Source organism: Peromyscus californicus, unplaced genomic scaffold (assembly GCF_007827085.1).
Source record: "Peromyscus californicus insignis strain IS unplaced genomic scaffold, ASM782708v3 Scaffold_7__1_contigs__length_154581171, whole genome shotgun sequence".
In the NCBI taxonomy this organism is placed as follows: domain Eukaryota; kingdom Metazoa; phylum Chordata; class Mammalia; order Rodentia; family Cricetidae; genus Peromyscus; species Peromyscus californicus.
In genome coordinates this window covers 129713278-129730624 of record NW_026294595.1, presented here as the reverse complement: position 1 = coordinate 129730624, position 17347 = coordinate 129713278, and the positions used below count along the sequence as shown (strand labels likewise).

General features: G+C 42.7%; 1 protein-coding gene across 1 annotated transcript in view; it reads left to right on the top strand.

Annotated features, from left to right (window-relative positions):
* The first annotated feature begins 8203 nt into the window (after nt 1–8203).
* Nucleotides 8204–17347, top strand: part of Pigu (phosphatidylinositol glycan anchor biosynthesis class U) — an 88155-nt gene continuing 79011 nt past the window's right edge. The window contains exon 1 of the mRNA XM_052722880.1: nt 8204–8377. Coding sequence (XP_052578840.1) covers nt 8248–8377 — 130 coding nt within the window. The 5' untranslated portion in view covers nt 8204–8247. The remainder of the gene's footprint in view (nt 8378–17347) is intronic.

Below are 17347 nucleotides of genomic sequence, written 5' to 3'. Positions count from 1 at the left end.
AACAGTCCTTCAAAATTCCCTGCTTCTTAAAAATATCTGTCAGATTTACTCGGCCTGTAGGCCAAAGATAGATACCCCAACTTTACAGAAGAACTTCTGGTGACTGTCCAGGCAGCCAGATAACTCTGCCATTAGGTTATAATGACCCTTTCTGGGGTCTTTGATGGAATTAAAGACCAAGGTATTATTAGATTTATAGTTTTCCTTAGTTATAATAAGTAAATTAGACACAAAACTTTAGACTCATAATGATAAGATAGATAATAGAGTATTTTCTCTGAATTTGCCTAATACAAATGGACTGGGTATTCTAATTGTAATTATTACTTGGTAACTGTTTTTGTTGTATATAATTTTACTATGTTAAAGTTAAAATCTTCCTTTTTAATTAGACAAAAAGGGGGAAATGCTTTTTTGTACACTGTGGATATTTGTTGTTCTCATTTGTTGGTTTAATAAAAAAACTAAAAGCAAGGATGTGCTGTAGAATATTATTTTTAAGATGTGTTACATTTGTTTATGCTGTGGAACATTTGCTTAATGATGCAAAGATGTATTGAATTCTTTTATGTTGCATTTGTTTAACTCTGCCTGTCTAAAACACCTGATTGGTCTAATAAATAGCTGAACAGCCAATAGCAAAGAGGGAGAAAGAATAGGTGGGGCTGGCAGGCAGAGAAAATAAGAGGAGAGATCAGGGAGGAGAGGATGAAGGAGCAGCTACACAGCAAGCCACGCGGAGTAAGAAGTAAAGAAAAGAAGAGAGATATCTATATCTTCTCTATATAGAAGAGAGAAAGATAAAAGCCCAGAGGCAAAAGGTAGATAGGATAATTTAAGTTAAAAAAAAGCTGGCAAGAAACAATCCAAGCTAAGGCCAGACATTCATAAATAAGAACAAGCCTCCACTGTATTTATTTGGGAGGTGGGTGGTGGGTCCCCCAAAAGAATGAAGAGTTAAGAAAGACCAACTACAGGGATGAAGGAGGGTGGGGTTGCCAGGCAGATGCAGAGGAAGCAGGAGTGAATATGCTGGGCTGAAAAAGGTACTACCACATGGTAGAGCATAGATAAGTAATATGGGTTTATTTTAGCTGAAAGAGCTAGTTAGTAGCAATTGGCTGAGCATTTATAATTAATAAAAAGTCTCTGTGTGGTTATTTGGGAATTGGCTGGTGGGACAGAATACCCCACCTACAAGGAATCATCTTGTTTACAACCTCCTTTCTATTAAATACTCTTCCTCTTCAGCTACAACTACAAAACAACCCAACCCACCTCAACTCAGCCCAAACCAAATTCCTCTCATTTTTCTCAGGCAGAGCAGCTAGCCACAATATTTAGAGCTACATAAACATCCTAGTTGTGCCACCTGCTATCTGACATTGGAAGAATTACTAAGTCTCTTTATGCCTCAGTTTCCTCATATGGGGATGAGGCCACAATAGCAGCTAGAATAGTGTATATACAAATGGAACACTTACTTTCCATGGCCCATTGTAAGCACTATTTGCTAACTTATTCCTCTTTTCATCCTTTTGTTACATAGGCTACTGGGCGTGTATGCCTTTCAGCATGATGCTTTTCAAGGTATGGATTCTGAGTCAGCAATGTCAAAATTTCCTGAAGAAATAAGGAATGCAGTTTACTGTAGTGGATCACAGTTTTTAGGGCAGACTGGAGGAGTTTACATTTAAAAAATACATTCTTGGGCCAGTGAGATGACTCAGCAGGTATGGACCTGATGCTGAACCTGACCACCTGAGTTCAATCCTGACCCACATGGTAGAAGGAGAAAACTGGTTCAGTGCAGTGAATTTTTAGGATATTCATAGACCAATATAACCATCACTATGATCTAATTTTAGAACATTTGATTGCTTCGTAAAGAAGCTGTATCACCTCACCTGGTGGCACAGGTCTGTAATCCCAGCTTCTGGGAAGACTGAGACAGGAGGTTTGAAAGGTCAAGGCCAACCTGGGAAATTTGTCTTAAAAATAAAAAGCAGCTGTTATGGTGTTACATGGCTATAATCTCACATTCAGGAGGCTGAGGCAGGATGATTGTTGCAAGTTCTAGGCTAGTTTGGGACTACATAGTGAGTACCCAGTCATTAAAGGTACATAGCAAGATACTGCTTCTAACACACACACACACACACACACACACACACACACACACACACACACACACACTGTAAAAGAAGGCAAGGAGACTAGGAATGTAGATCAGTTGATGGACTATGTTTAGCATACTGAAGTCCTGGGTCTGATCTCAGCATGACATAAATTGTGTAGGGTAGCTCACACCTGTACTTCCAGCACCTAGGTTGTATAGGCAGAAGGATTGAAAGTTCAAGGCCATCATTGGTTAAATAGTGAGTTTGAGGCCAGAGCAGGATTTGTCTGATGCATTTTTATAATTGAGTTGTAGGGGTTCTTTATATAGTCTCAGGCCAATGAGATGGCTCAGCAGGTAAAGGCATCTACGGCCATGCAAGAAGTCTCCTGAATTAAATCCCTGGAATTTACGTGATGGAAGAGAACTGATTCCCACAACTCCTTTGACCTCTATATAAATGTTGTGGTATATGACTGACCCTCTCCTAGATAAATAAAAATACATGTAAAAACAAATTAAGGGCCTGGAGAAATGGTTCATCAGTTTATAGCACTTGCTACTCTTCCTAAGGACCCAAATTTGGTTCCTAGCAACCATATCGTTCAGCTCACAACTTCCTGTAACTCTGCAAGGAATCCAATGCCATCTCCTTGCTTCTGTGAGTACTGCACTCATATGTAGCTACATTCACATAAACACATACACATAAATAGAAAATAAAAACAAGTTTTCTTTTTACATTTATTTTCTCTTTCTGTAGGCTGTCTTTATTTTTTGTTGGTATCTATTGGGGCAGAAAAGTTTTTAGTTTTGATGAAGTTGAGATGGTGCCTGGTGGCAGCATGAATAGCAACAAGGAAGCGGCGCAGAGCCCGCACCAAATTGCGCAGAGGCAGGTTACCCTAGGTGAGTGTGGGCATGGAGCTGGGGGCCCGACCCCGGCCAGCCACTCTGCTTGCCTCCGGTTCTGGCCTTTGGCCTGGACCCTTAGCTTCGCACCTCCTCTTTGCCATTCTGCCATTCACCAGTGAGGTGGGGATTGTGGGTGACCTCCTCCCAAACCGGCTCTTGAACCCCGGAGCCAATCAGAAAAGGGCAGATCCTGCAACCCGCCTCCCTTTCTTTTTGATACCTCACTTAATGTGCCCTGACACGTCCAAAGATGCCACAGCCAATCAAGTTTAAACTAATGTAACCGTTGATTGCTTAGTCAATTGATTGCTGGAGATGACCTAAATGTTCCTGGAATTCCCCGGGGTTGGCCTTAAAAGGAGCCTGCAAGTGTCTCTCAGGTAATCCCCATTTTGTTGTGTGACTGACCCCCTGCATGCAGGAATTGTCTCTGGAGAAATAAACCCTCTTGCTTTTGCATATGTGAGTGGTGGTCTTTTGTGGGGTGATTCGCAGACCCTAACAAGGTCTTAACAGGGCATAAAATAGCTATTAATCTGAGCAGAGGTGTTGTTCATAGGTAGCCCTCAAGATCAGATATGTGGCCAGTCCCTCATAAAAAGACTCTCACCTGAGATTCCAGTCACTCCTTCCTTTCTCTCCCCACTCCCTCTTCCAGGTGCATGTATATTCATTTCAATAGGTGCTAACGTATAAAGAGTTTGGGAAATTAAGTGAAGGGAAGAAAGAGGCACCCCAACTATGCAGCTTTGGGGAGGCAGTTACCTACGCAGAGTGGAGCTTTACAATGATTCAGTTATTTGGGATCACATATGCACCTCTAAGTAAGCCCTATAAATTCTTTGGTTCATCAAGCTAGAGCTGGGTAGAACTGTGTCTTTGTTCTGTGCCCTCTCATAGGTAAATAGACATTTGTTCTCATCTGTAGCTAGAGTTTTCCTGCCTGGCCCACAGTCAGGACAAACTCTCTCACCTGCCAGTCCCACAGACGCTCAGACCCGACCAAGTAAACACAGAGACTTATATTGGTTACAAACTGTATGGCCGTGGCAGGCTTCTTGCTAACTGTTCTTACAGCTTAAATTAATCCATTTCTATTAATCTATACCTTGCCACATGGCTCGTGGCTTACCGGCATCTTCACATGAGGCTTGTCATCGTGGCGGCTGGCAGTGTCTCTCTCTCCTCTCTCAGCCTTCCACTTCCCAGCTTTATTCTCCTCCTTGTCCCGCTAAACTTCCTGCCTAGCCAATGGCCAATCAGTGTTTTATTTATTGACTAATTAGCAACACATTTGCCATACAGAACATCCCACAGCACTCATCTCCCCACGAAAAGTTAATTCAAGAGTCCAAATTATTTATTCTCTTGTTGCCCATGTATTTAGTGTTAAAGTAAATAAGCCGGTGCTTAACTAGGGGTCATGAAAATTTACTCCTGTTTTCTCCTGAGTTTTAATTCTTGTAAGCCTTTACAAAGGGATAAATGGAGATAACCATGATTCAGAAATATTGATTTGGATCTCACTTCAATTCATAATGGTCATAGTTCTTCCCAGAGACAATGCTACTGTAAGAGCTTTTAAGTTATCTATTAAAATAGAGATGTCTCAGCAGCTTAGAGCACTGGCTGCTCTTCCAGACGACCCAGGCTCAATTCCCAGTACCCACATGGCCACTCATAACTGTGAGTAACTCCATTTCCAAGGGATCCAGCACCATGTTCTTGCCTCTACAGGTACTGCATATATATGATGCACAAACACACGTGCAGGCAAAAACCCATATGTATAAAATAATAAAAATGTAAAATGTTTATTTAAAAAAGAGGTGTAACTAACCTAACAGCTGTCTGATGTGTGTCAGGCACTGCATATGTGTTAAGCATTTCCTTCTTCTTTTTTTTTGGAGATCGGGTTTTTCTGTGTAGCCTTTGCTGTACTGGAACTCACTCTGTAGACCAGGCTGGCCTTGAATTCACTGAGATCTGCCTGCCTCTGCCTCTCAAGTGCTGGGATTAAAGGCATGCGCCACCACCGCCCTGCTTGTGCTAAGCATTTTACTGTGCATAGTCTTTTCAGTCTTTACTATGGAGTTGATGCTACCTCAACTTCCATTTTACATAATGCAATATGCATATACCAACATCTATATTTTCAGCAAGAGAAATGTATGGACTAAATAAGCTCATGTAAAGAGTATGTCACAGTGCTTGGATGCAAAGATGTGTGTCCTTCTCTATTCCTTTGTGACCTCATATGAACTTCTTGGCTATGAACCCTGAAGTTGATTTTTATATTATCCTAACATCCTGATCCCCCTCCAACCATTGTTTATGACTTAATGTTAGTTTTTGAAAGATTTGTTTTGCCAGACCTGATGGAGCACACCTTTAATTCCAGCACTCAGGACGCAGAGGCAGAGAGATCTCTCTGAGTTCTAGGCCAGGCTGGTCTACAGAGCTAATTCCAGGAGAGCCAGGGCTACACAGAGAAAACCTGTCTTGAAAAACAAAGCAAAACAACATATGTTTATTTTTAATGATGGGTCTGTGTTAATAGTCTCTGTGTGGGTATGTGCACAAGAGGCATCAGATCCCCTGGAGTTGGAATTACAGGGAGTTGTGAGAAACGTGGTGTTGGGAGTTGAACTCAGATCTTCTGGAAGAGCAGTATGTGCTCTTAACCACTGAGCCAGATCTTTTGGAAGAGCAGTATGTGCTCTTAACCACTGAGCCATCTTTCCAGCCTGACTTACGTCATTCTTAAGATTTATATCTCTTCAACCTACTCTTCCGGTCCCACAGAGGTAGAGGGTATAATCTTGTCATCACATTATATTCTCTGACACTCAAACAGGCTTGGGAACACAGTGATCTGTTGCAGTGCAAGTGTTTAGCATGCACCAGGGCCTTGGGTTTCAACCCTAGCATCAAAGGAAATAGGAAATACCTCCCCCATCCCTCAAAAAAATCCACAAATAAAAACATCTGATACCACTCTATTTAAAGTTCTCCAATGGAAGCTGGGTGTAGTGGGACCTGCTCTGGGTGTAGTGGGGCATGCTCTGGTCCCAGCACTTGGGAGGCAGAGGTAGTTCTGACCTCCACATGTACTTCTTAGCTTCCCCTATGCCATCAAAAATAAAAACAAAAATCTTTAAAACAAGGATTGCCATGGATTTGAGGCCACTTTAAATCATATAGAGATTCCTAGGTTATCCAGGGGGTGCATGGCAAGATCCCCATCTCAAAACACAAAAATACAAACAAACAAACAAAAAAAAGGCCAGGGGCAGTGGCACAAGCCTATAATTTTTCAGCACTTGGGAGTCAAAGACAGGAGGATCAGATGTTCAAGGACATCTTCAGATACACAGTGAACTCAAGGCCTGCCTGAGCTACATAAGTCCCTGTCCCTGAAAACCAAAACAATTGAAAATAAGAATAAATAAACTTTTCAGTGGCACATCGTTTGTGCTTGGAATAACCCCCAGTTGGTTAACAACAGCCGAGGGAGCTCTGCTTGCCCTGTGTGTGTCTCTCCTTCCACAGCACATGCTATACTCGTCTCCTGGACTTGTTCTTCGCTGCTCCTCTTGTCTGGGTTGTGAGCCTTTAATGGCTGAGCCGTCTCTCCAGGCCTCTTTTCTGATCCTCGTGTTATTTGTTGTTTCCTGACTTCCGAATCCGTTCCCTGTGCTGGCTTTGATGAATTTCTCATTCTGTAGGACTCATCCAAAATGTCAGCTTGTCCCTGTCTTTTCTGACCAGTTTGTCATGTTAACACCATCTCTTCATCTCAGATTATTCTCAATCATGCACTTTTTCTTTTTTAAAAAGTTTTTTTGTTTGTTTTTATTTAAGCCGGGCGGTGGTGGTGCACGCCTTTAATCCCAGCACTCGGGAGGCAGAGGCAGGCGGATCTCTGTGAGTTCGAGGCCAGCCTGGTCTACAGAGTGAGTTCCAGGACAGGCACCAAAACTACACAGAGAAACTTTGTCTCAAAAAACCAAAAAAAAAAAAAAAAAAAAAAAAAATTTTTTTTAATCTTTAACTGAAACAGTTTACATATTTATGGTGTACAGTATGGTATACAATGTATAGCAATCATATAGGGTAACTGGCATATGACTTGAGACATTACTTGTGTTAGGAACATTCAAAAGCCTCTACTACCTATTATGAAATATTCAATAATTTTTCTTAACCATAGTTATACTATTGATGTGCTGTTCCGTTTTCTTCATGGTTCTAAAATCTCCTGTATAATTAATTATTATAGCTAATCTTTAAGCCCTCACCTTAGCACTTCTCATACATTAACTAATGAAGAGGAATGCTGTTAATGCTTATCAATGGGCTCTCCAAGCCCCTGATGTGTTGTGTTTGCTGATTTCTCAGATGTAAACACTCCCACCCGGAGGCTTTCAAGCTACCAACCTGAACTGAGAAGAAGCGGAAGTGCATTTCACGGCGTTTACTACAGTAATTGCTTTGGTTATTATTGTCAACTTTACACAACCTAGGGTCATCTGGGAAGAGGAAATCTCAGTGGAAGAATTGCCTCCATCAGACTGGTCTGTGAGATTGTCTTGATTTTGAAACTGACTGAAGTGGGAGGGCCCAGCAGGTGTGCCTGTGCTGTGCAAGAAAGCTGGCTGGGCACGAGCAGAACGGAAGGTGTGGAAGCAGCGTTCTTACACGGTTTTAGCTTCAAGCTCCTGCCTTGAGCTCCTGCTCTGACTTCCCACGGTTAAATAACTTGCTGAAGGTCACAGAGCTAAATATTAACCACTCCAAAGTGTTTCCTCAGAACACAGTATCACTAGTGCCTTGAGGATGGTTGGCGTTCAATAAATACACACGCCGCGCTCTTTAAAACTATAAAGGTAAACATTTTAACATTAAAAATATGCTCACGAGTGACATTACTTCTTTAAAGTTTGCTCACGATCTCAGTGAAATTAGTACAGTATTTTTCCCTTCTTTTCGGTGAGCAGAAGCGTAGTCCAAACTTTTGCTACAAGTTTGACACAGCCTGCTTTCCGTCGTCCCGCCGCAAGACTTTCTGGGAGTAGTAGTCTTCAGGTCGGCGGGCTCCGGCAGCAGCAGCTGCGCTCGCCCGACCGAGGTACTACAGTGTGGCGCGCAGGTCTTGAGGCTCTTCCGCATTGCCTTTTGCCCTCCCCGCCTGCGTGCCCGCCTCAGTTATCATGGCGGCTCCCTTGGCCCTGGTGCTTGTGGTGGCCGTGACCGTGAGGGCGGCCTTGTTTCGCTCCAGTTTGGCCGAGTTCATTTCCGAGAGGGTTGAGGTGGTGTCCCCACTGAGCTCTTGGAAGAGAGGTGAGGCCACCGGCTGGAGTGGGCCGGTCTGCACTGTCCCAGCCGCGGTGAATTGAATGGGAGGTGGAGGCAATGGCACAAGCGCGCGGTTCTGAGCAGACTGACCCGCGTCTGGGGTCCTTCGCGAGCTGAGGGCGGAGCTATGGTGCGGAGGATGGGGTGTAGAGGAGGTGTGGAGTGTGAGCCCCGCTACCCGAGGGGTGGGTATCCGAGGGGGCGTGTCCCACGATCCCGAGTCAGGCAGCGGGATCCGAGGAAGGGTGGACATCCGAAGGTGCTGTGTGCATTGGATCTGATGGACTATTAGGGTTTGGCAGCAGTGTTCCATCGAATAGCATAGTGGAGGGGGTAAGGGGGGGCTGAGGGAACCAGTGATTTTGCAAGAAAGGCATCTGTATACTGAAGTCACTTCTGCCCAATCTAGGACTCTCAGTGCAGTTTTTCTTAGTTTTTGTCTCTTTAAAGTATGTATGTATACGTTTTACCTTAGTGCATGCTGTCCCCTCCAACAAGACAAAGAAATTTGGCTGAAGGCGCACAAGCCAGTAGAGGAAACGAACACGTTTTTATAATAGTTTCCTTAGCGTCTGACCCTGAGTAAACTCTCTTTCGTTTTCCAGAATGGACTACGAAAGACTAGAGTTTGGAAAAGGTTAGAAAAAGGGGAAGTTCCAGGTTGCAGAAGGCAACGAGGATCATCAAGAAATACCCGAGGATTTGAAATACCTAGAGTAGAGAAGACCTATGGGTTAGGTTAGGGCTACAGTGTGGGGGTGTTGTGTGCCTGTGGTGTATGTTCAGAAGCTAAAGGAGGATGCTGGGTGTCCTGTATCACTCTACCTTTTATTCCCTGAGACAGAGTCTCTCTGAACTGGAAGCTATTTCCACTGGGCTGTATGGCCAAAAGCTCCGGAGGTTTTTGCCTGTCTCCACCCTTACGATGCTGGAGTTACAGGCATCTGTGACTATGACTTTTTTTTTTGGACATGAGTTGGGGGATTTGAATCAGGTCTTCTTGCTTGCATATCGAGTGCCCTTACCCATTGAACCATCTGTCCAGATCAAATTTAAGTCTTTAAACAAAACAAAAACTGAAGTACATTATATATCTAAAGCACATTTAAGTGTAGATGGAACTTAACAAGTTTTTATGAACCAAATGTACACGGATAGCCAGCACCCAGATAAAAAATGTTAGCACCCTGGAAGTCTCTGTAGCCTTGCACTTTGTGTATTATTTGTTTTTGAAACAGGATCTCTCCTTCAGCTCAGGATGTACTCAAATTCATGGTGACCAGCCTTCAGGTGCTGGGATTGTGAGCCCCCACATCTAACTTTATCCTCAAACTTTAGTATCACTTGCTGTCATGAACTTTTTTTTTTTTAAACATTTATTCTTCCTCTACACGCTTTGTATTAAGACTCTTTCCCTGAACTGGGCATGGTGGCACAGGTCTGTAATCCCAGCACTTGGGAAGCTGAGACAGGAGCATCTCAAATTTGAAACCATCCTAAGCTCCTTATAGAATTCAAGGCCAGCAGAGCTACATAGTGAGACTGTGTCTAAAAAACAAAAACCAAACAGTATTTCCCCTCTTACATAATAACTGTTCGTTTAAATCTGGTCTTCCTATAGTATTACGAGCTTCCTGGAGAACTGTTAGATTTATGCCTAAATTCCTTGATGCCTTCCATAGGACAGGTTTGTAGTTAGTGACTACTGGATAATGTGGAAGAAATGGAAGCATAAGCTCTTATTTACAGGGTAGAAAAATTTAAAGATGAGGCAACGTTGTTTATGGTTTCTAGAATCTTCGGAAGAATTTGAATCTTTCTCTGCTCTGCCATTTACTTCCTCTACGACTTCTTGTCTGTGAAACAGGACACTAAATGAGATAATCCATGTTGAAGCTTGGCACAATAAAGCCCAAAATATCAGTTCTGAGGTCTTGAGTTTAGGTACTAGAACAGGGTGACGTTGACTGAGCTGAGTAGGTGAGTCAGAAAGGCTAGGGCAATAAGTGTGTGGTATGTGTGTTATAGTATGACATTCAGAGGTCTCCATAGCCTAGGTTCAGTATCTAGGCTAGAGAGAGTTGGTAGTTGTCTTAGTTAGGGTTTCTATTGCTCTGAAGAGACACCATGACCACAATAACTCTTATAAAGGAAAACATTTAATTGGGGTGTCAGCTTACAGTTTCAGAGGTTTAGTCTATTAGCATCATGGTGGCATACAGGCGGGCATGGTGCTGGAGAAGGAGCTGCTACAAGTTAATATGTAGACAACAGGAAGTAGACTGTGTCACTGGGAGTAGCTTGAGTAAAGGAGACCTCAAAGCCCATCCCCACGGTGACACATTTCCTCCTACAAAGCCACACCTAATAGTGCCACTCCCTTTGGGGGCCATTTTCTTTCACAGTAATCACACAGCATTTGCATTTCATTAACAAAGGGCAGTTATTAGTTCATTTTAAGGAGAGGATACAGTATCTGTCACTTATATTTATAGTTCTTTAAGTGAGGTGGTTTTAAAAGGAGAGGATACAATATCTATCACTTATATTTTCAGTTCTTTAAGTGGGGTGGATTTAAAAGCAGGTAATTGGCCGGGCGGTGGTGGCGCACGCCTTTAATCCCAGCACTCGGGAGGCAGAGCCAGGCGGATCTCTGTGAGATCGAGGCCAGCCTGGTCTCCAAAGCGAGTTCCAGGAAAGGCGCAAAGCTACACAGAGAAACCCTGTCTCGAAAAACCAAAAAAAAAAAAAAGCAGGTAATTGTGCCAGACATGGTGTCTCATAGTTGTAATCCCAGCATGTAGAGGCTGAGGTAGGGGATTCATTAGGAGTTAGAGGCCAGTCTGGGCTATATAGTGAGTTCTGGGTCAGCTTGGGTTACAGAGTAAGATGTCTCAAACCCAAACAAACCACCAAACAAACAATCACCAAAAGGTGATTGTATTAAATTCTAACTGCTAGGCATTTAAAGATAGTGAAGTAGGGCCAGATGTGGTGGCACACGCCTTTAATCTCAGCACAGGAGGCAGAGGCAGACAGATCTCTTGAGTTTGAGGCCAACCTCGTCTACAGAGCTAGTTCCAGGACAGCCAAGGCTACACAGAGAAACCCTGCCTCAAACAAACAAACAACAAAATTAAAGTAAAGTAGGAATCATTCTGGTTTTACATGATATTTTGAGATTTTTGAGTCACCAGCTCTTTGGATAAAGGACCTAGTATCCTTATAGACCTTGGTTGGCTGTAATAGACATTGTGTGTGTACACAGTGTATGTGCAGGTGTGTGTAGACTGGATTTGATGTTAGGTATCTTCCTTGATTGTGCAGCACCTTATTTTTTAAGAAAGGATGTACTGATTTGCTTTCTGTTGCTGTGATAAACACTGTCCAAAACCAACTTGGGGAAGAAAGAGTTTATTTGGAATACAGGTTACACAGTCCATCATTGGGGGAAGCTGAGACAGGAACTTGAAGCAGAAACTAAAGCAGAGACCATAGAGGAAAGCTGCTTACTAACTTGTTTCTCCTTACTGGCTTGTTCTGCTAGCTGTCATGTACAACCCATCAATCCTACATCGATAAGCAATTAAGAAAATACCTCACAGACATGCCCACAGGTCAGTCTGGTGGAGACAGTTTCTCATTTGAGATTCCCTCTTCCTAGATATGTCCAGGTTTTTGTCAGGCTGACAAAAACCATGGCATAGGGTCTTTTGCTGAACATGGAGTTCACTGATTCAGCTAGGCTAGTGGTCAGTGAGCCTTAAGATCCTCCTTTCTTTGCCTGCCTGGCACTAGGATTACAAGCTTTTTAACATGGGTACTTTACCAACTAACCATCTCCTTGTTCCCTGTTTTTTTGAGGCTGAGTCTCATGTATCCCAGGCTGGCCTGAACTCAACAGTTGAGGATTACCTTGAGGTTCTGAACTGCTTACCTCCACCTCCCAAATTCTAGGATTAGAGGTGTGCCACTGTGTTTGGTTTTATGTGGTGCTTGGCATTGAACCCTGGATTTCTTGCATACTAGGAAAGCACTCTACCAGTTGAGCTGGGTCCCAGCCTACCTGATGGATTTTTAAGTTAGGGTATTATGTAGATGGTAATGATGATCATGCCTCAGATCTATAATCCAACACCTGAAAGCTGAGGCAAAAGGAGTGCCACCAGTATAGTCCAGCCTGAGCTACAGAATGAGACCTGTCTTTAAAAAACAAAAACAAAACCACCACTGTAGGCAGAGTTTTCCTGTCCTGGCAGCTGCTTCCAGATTATCACACAGAGGCTTATATTAATTATAAATGATCGGCCAATAGCTCAGGCTTGTTACTAGCTAACTCTTACATTTTAACTTAACCCATATTTCTTATCTACCCTCTGACAAGTGGTGGTACCTTTTCTCAGTACGGCAGGCTCATCTTCTGCTTCCTCTGTCTCTGCTGTCGACTCCTCTGGCTCCCCCCTGCCTCATCCCATCCTTTTCAGTTTGGCTTTCCCACCTAATTTTATTCTCTTCAGCTATTGGCCAGCCAGCTTGTTTATTAAACCAGTCATAGCGACGTATATTCACACAGTATACAGGATTATTCCACAGCAACCACTGCCACCACCACCAACAAAAAAACAACAAAACCCCCGAAAACCTAGGGCTGGGGAAATAGCTTCATGAGTACAAGTGCTTGCCATGCAAGCATAAAGACCTGAGTTCAAATCCCATAATCCAGGTAAAAGCTGCATGCATGGTGTGAACATCTCCAATTCCAGTAATCTTACCGGGTGATAGGAGGCAGAGACCAGAGAACCCCTGGAATCTTGAGGGCCAGCTGGCCTGGCATATGTGTAGAGTGTAGCCCCAAGCTGGCCTGGGTGAGCTGTTAGGCCTAAAAACTATATCCTGGGTTGACATACTTCAGTTAACAAGGAAAGTTAGCCAGAATTGGAACTACAGAAGCAAAAAAGCAGGCTAGTATGTTTAGAGACTTTCCCAGAACTATGGACTTTGATGGATTAGGCCTTTGTTTTCATTTTTGGCAGGTGGTAAAATAACACTGTCTATGTGCTCAGTTTTACAGCCTGAATGGTACTTCCATCATGGAGTCAGTTGTATTAAGGTCTGGGGCCCTCTTAAGGTCTGGGGCCCTGTTACACATACATTCACATGATACATACGTGAAAATAAATACAACAGAAAGAAACAAATGGGCTGACATGATAGCTCAGCAGGTGAGGTTGTTTACTGTCAAGACTGATGATCTGAGTTTGAGCCTCAGAACTCACATGGTAGAAGGAGAAGAATTGACTCCCAGTTTTCCTCTGGCCTCCAAATGTATGCCGACACACACACACATACACACACACACACACACACACACACACACACACACACACACACACATTGTAAATGAATGTTAAAAAAAAACAACAACCCAAACTTAACAACAAAGATTTAGAGTTATAGTTCAAAACTGTTTATGTGTGGATTATGTTTGTTATATGGATGGGTAGGTGTGTGTGTGTGTGTGTGTGTGTGTGTGTGTGTGCCCACATTTGGAGGCCAGAGGTCAATTCCCAGTATCTTCTATTATCCTCTACCTTATTTATTTATTATTTTAAGATATACCTACACACCATATGCATACATATACATAATTAAAAATAACTCTTCTCCCCTTTTTTTGTACATAGTTGAGCTGAGCTTGGTGGCTCATACCTGTAATCCTAGTACTTAGAAAGCTGAGGTAGGGTTGCTGTGAGTTTGAGATCATCTTCAGATATATAATAACTTGTGGTTTTTTATATATATATATATATATATATATATATATATATATATATATAATGAGTGTCAGATAGGTGGTTGACAGTGTGAGACACTGTCTCAAAAAAGCAAAACTAAATGGAAAAAAATGGAAGGTCTCTAGGTCTGGGTATGTTGTTCAGTGGTAGATTACTTACCTACAATTATGGGACTCTGTGTTCTACCTCAACACAGCAGAAAGCCAACCAACCAACCAAACAAACCCCACCCTACTCCAAAATATTAATTAGATAATAATCTCTTCAAGGAAGGAAGAAATATTCTAGCCAGGTGTGGTGTTGCATACCTGTACTCCCCACTTGTGGAGGCCTAGACAGGGATTGCAAGTTTAAGGCCAGCCTGGGCTCTATAACAAGATCCCATCTCAAAAGAGAGAGTATTTGGTGTCACTCCTCTGCTGTACTTTATGAATTTGATTTTAAATAAAATACTACATGAAAAAGGACATGAAAAAGCTCATTGGGTCTTTGGGTTTTTCTTCAGTTTTGCCTTTTAAAATATTTAATTGTTATTTGCTTGAAATAGTCTTTGTAGCCAAGCATGGCCTCCAATTAGCTATGTAGCCAAGAATGACCTTGAGCTCCTGATTTTCCTGCCTCTAGGATTACAAGAATATGCCACACCCAGGTGTTTTGTGTGGCTGTGTGTGTGTGTGTGTGTGTGTGTGTGTGTGTGTGTGTGTGTGTGTATGTGGGTGGTGCTGGAGGTCAAACCTAGGTACTTGCCCATCTTAGTCAAGGGTTCTACCCCTGAACTACAAGCCCTGAGTTTTTACTTTTTCTTCTCAGTCTTTGGTTAAACCTATTTTAGCCAACCTAGGCTACATGAAACTGTCTGACTATGACCCCCAAAAGAAAAAAACATCTAAAAATTTTCTAGCCTTATAGTATTGGCACATTGTTATATAAGCATTAGAATCTGGCAGCTTGATTAATTCTTTGGTTGTTGTTTCAAACAGGGACAGACATCCTCATTTAATATTTTTTAGGTCTTATTTTAGGTCCTTGTTTACAAATCTTTGCCTCATTTTATATTCTTGTTTTATCACCATATCTTTTACTTTTTAAATTTGCTAGTACCTGATGAAGATCTTTGTGAGTGTCAAGCCACCGGGGCTTGGGCTCACCAAGAAAAGGCCTTAATCTTCCTCAGCTCCCCTGAAGCATTTGGCCCAGTCATACCATGTCAGCGATGGCAGCTCTGGTCTTGATGTGGGCAACATTTACCCATGTCTGCTCGCTGACCAGTGTCCAGAGTTCCTGAGGTTGACAGTTGGGCAGATGCTCTGGTTCCTCTTTAAGTGATAATGCCTCATACCAGCTCTCCCAGACCATCTGGTTGATATATGTCAAGTTGATCCTAAGTGCTTCCCTACTTATTGATGCTATGTGGCCATGGCTGTAGCTCCTGTAGCCGTGAAGTGTCTGGCTTTTCCTCAGCAGGATGGTAGCAGGAAGGCCTGAGGTTGTTCAAGTTGGAAGGAGAGAATAGACTCCTTCAAATTGTCCTCTGACCTACACACACACACACACACACACACACACACACACACACAGAGAGAGAGAGAGAGAGAGAGAGAGAGAGAGAGAGAGAGAGAGAGAGAGAGAGAGAGTAAATAAGTGGAATTAAAGAACATTTGGAAAGGAAAGAGTAAATGGGAACTTCATGTTTATAAAAGTATTTCTTTTTCCAGGCTAGCCTTGAACTCAAAGATCCCAATGTCTCTGCTTCCTGAGTATTAGGATTACAGGTGTATAATGTATGTCTGGCTATAAAAGTATTTTAACCTTCTTCCTTTTTGCTGTACTCCTGATCTTTTTGTTTGTTTGTTTGTTTTGGTTTTAGGGTTTTGAGACAGGGTCTCACTATGTAGACCAGGCTGACCTCGAACTCATAGAAATCTGCCTGCCTCTGCCTCCCAAGTGCTGTGATCATTCTTGGGTCTCACTGTAGCCCAAGGTGGCCTGGAACTTCATAAATAGTACTAGGCAGCCTAGAACTTGTAGTAATCTTGCCTCTGCCTCCTGAGTGCTAGGATTACAGGCCTAAGCCACCATGTTTAGTCTGATTATTTTTTAAGACATTGAATGAATCTTTCATAGAGTCTGAAGAGAATTTGGGTACTCTTTGGCTTGAGGTGAGAAATGCACACTGTGGGCCCTAGGAAAGTTTTCATACATGTGCACTAAAATAATAGAAGGGACTAAAGGAGTTAATCATAAAGCCGAACGTATTCAGTGGAAATATCTGCGTAATGAAATCTGTTATACTGTGTGTTAAGTTTAAAAATCAACATTCTGAGTTTGTGCCTTTCTTATGTATTTTAATATTACAATAAAGAGTGGTGTTTTTATAAATTTTTTTATATGAGGTTGACTTTCCCGCCAGATCTGTTTTTTCTTTTTCTTTTTTCTTTTTTTTTTTGAGACAGGGTTTCTCTGTGTAGTTTCGGTGCTTGTCCTGGATCTTGCTCTGTAGCCCAGACTGGCCTCGAACTCAACAGAGATCTGCCTGGCTCTGCTTCCCGAGTGCTGGGGCTAAAGGCGTGCGCCACCACCGCCCTGCTCCTGCCAGATCTGTTATCCATGAAATAATATGATGATGTATCTCACCAGATACCAGAGCCACATTCTAGGCACTTGCCAGAGAATCTTCAAACAAGTTTACTGATGCACAATATCTAGCAAAAGTATCTCAGAGAAAGGTGTAGAGTCTGCCCTCTAGCTACTTGCTTGAAAACCTCGCTGGATTAAATGGGAATGTGGAACCTGATGTTTCCAGACAGCCTCATACTGTCTGATCCCCAAAGGATTGCTTTTACTGCTGTGGTCAGGTGTCTTTGACTTACACTGAGGGAAGTCTTGTGAAGTGGGCTAATGAATCCTCTTCTTGGGTCTCCGGTAAAGCTGTTAGTCAGAGTTTAATAGCTGTCTTACAGAGCGACCTCTATGCTGCTCCTTGAGGGCTATTTCTTTCTGGTCCCAGTAGAAAGGACCAGTTACAGTTGTCTCTGTAAATATTTGTATATTTGTTTACTCCACGTGTACGCACATGTATACATGCACATACATGTGCCCAGAAGACAACTTGTGGGAGTTGGTCGTCGTCTTATACCATCTGGGTTCCCAGGATTGAACT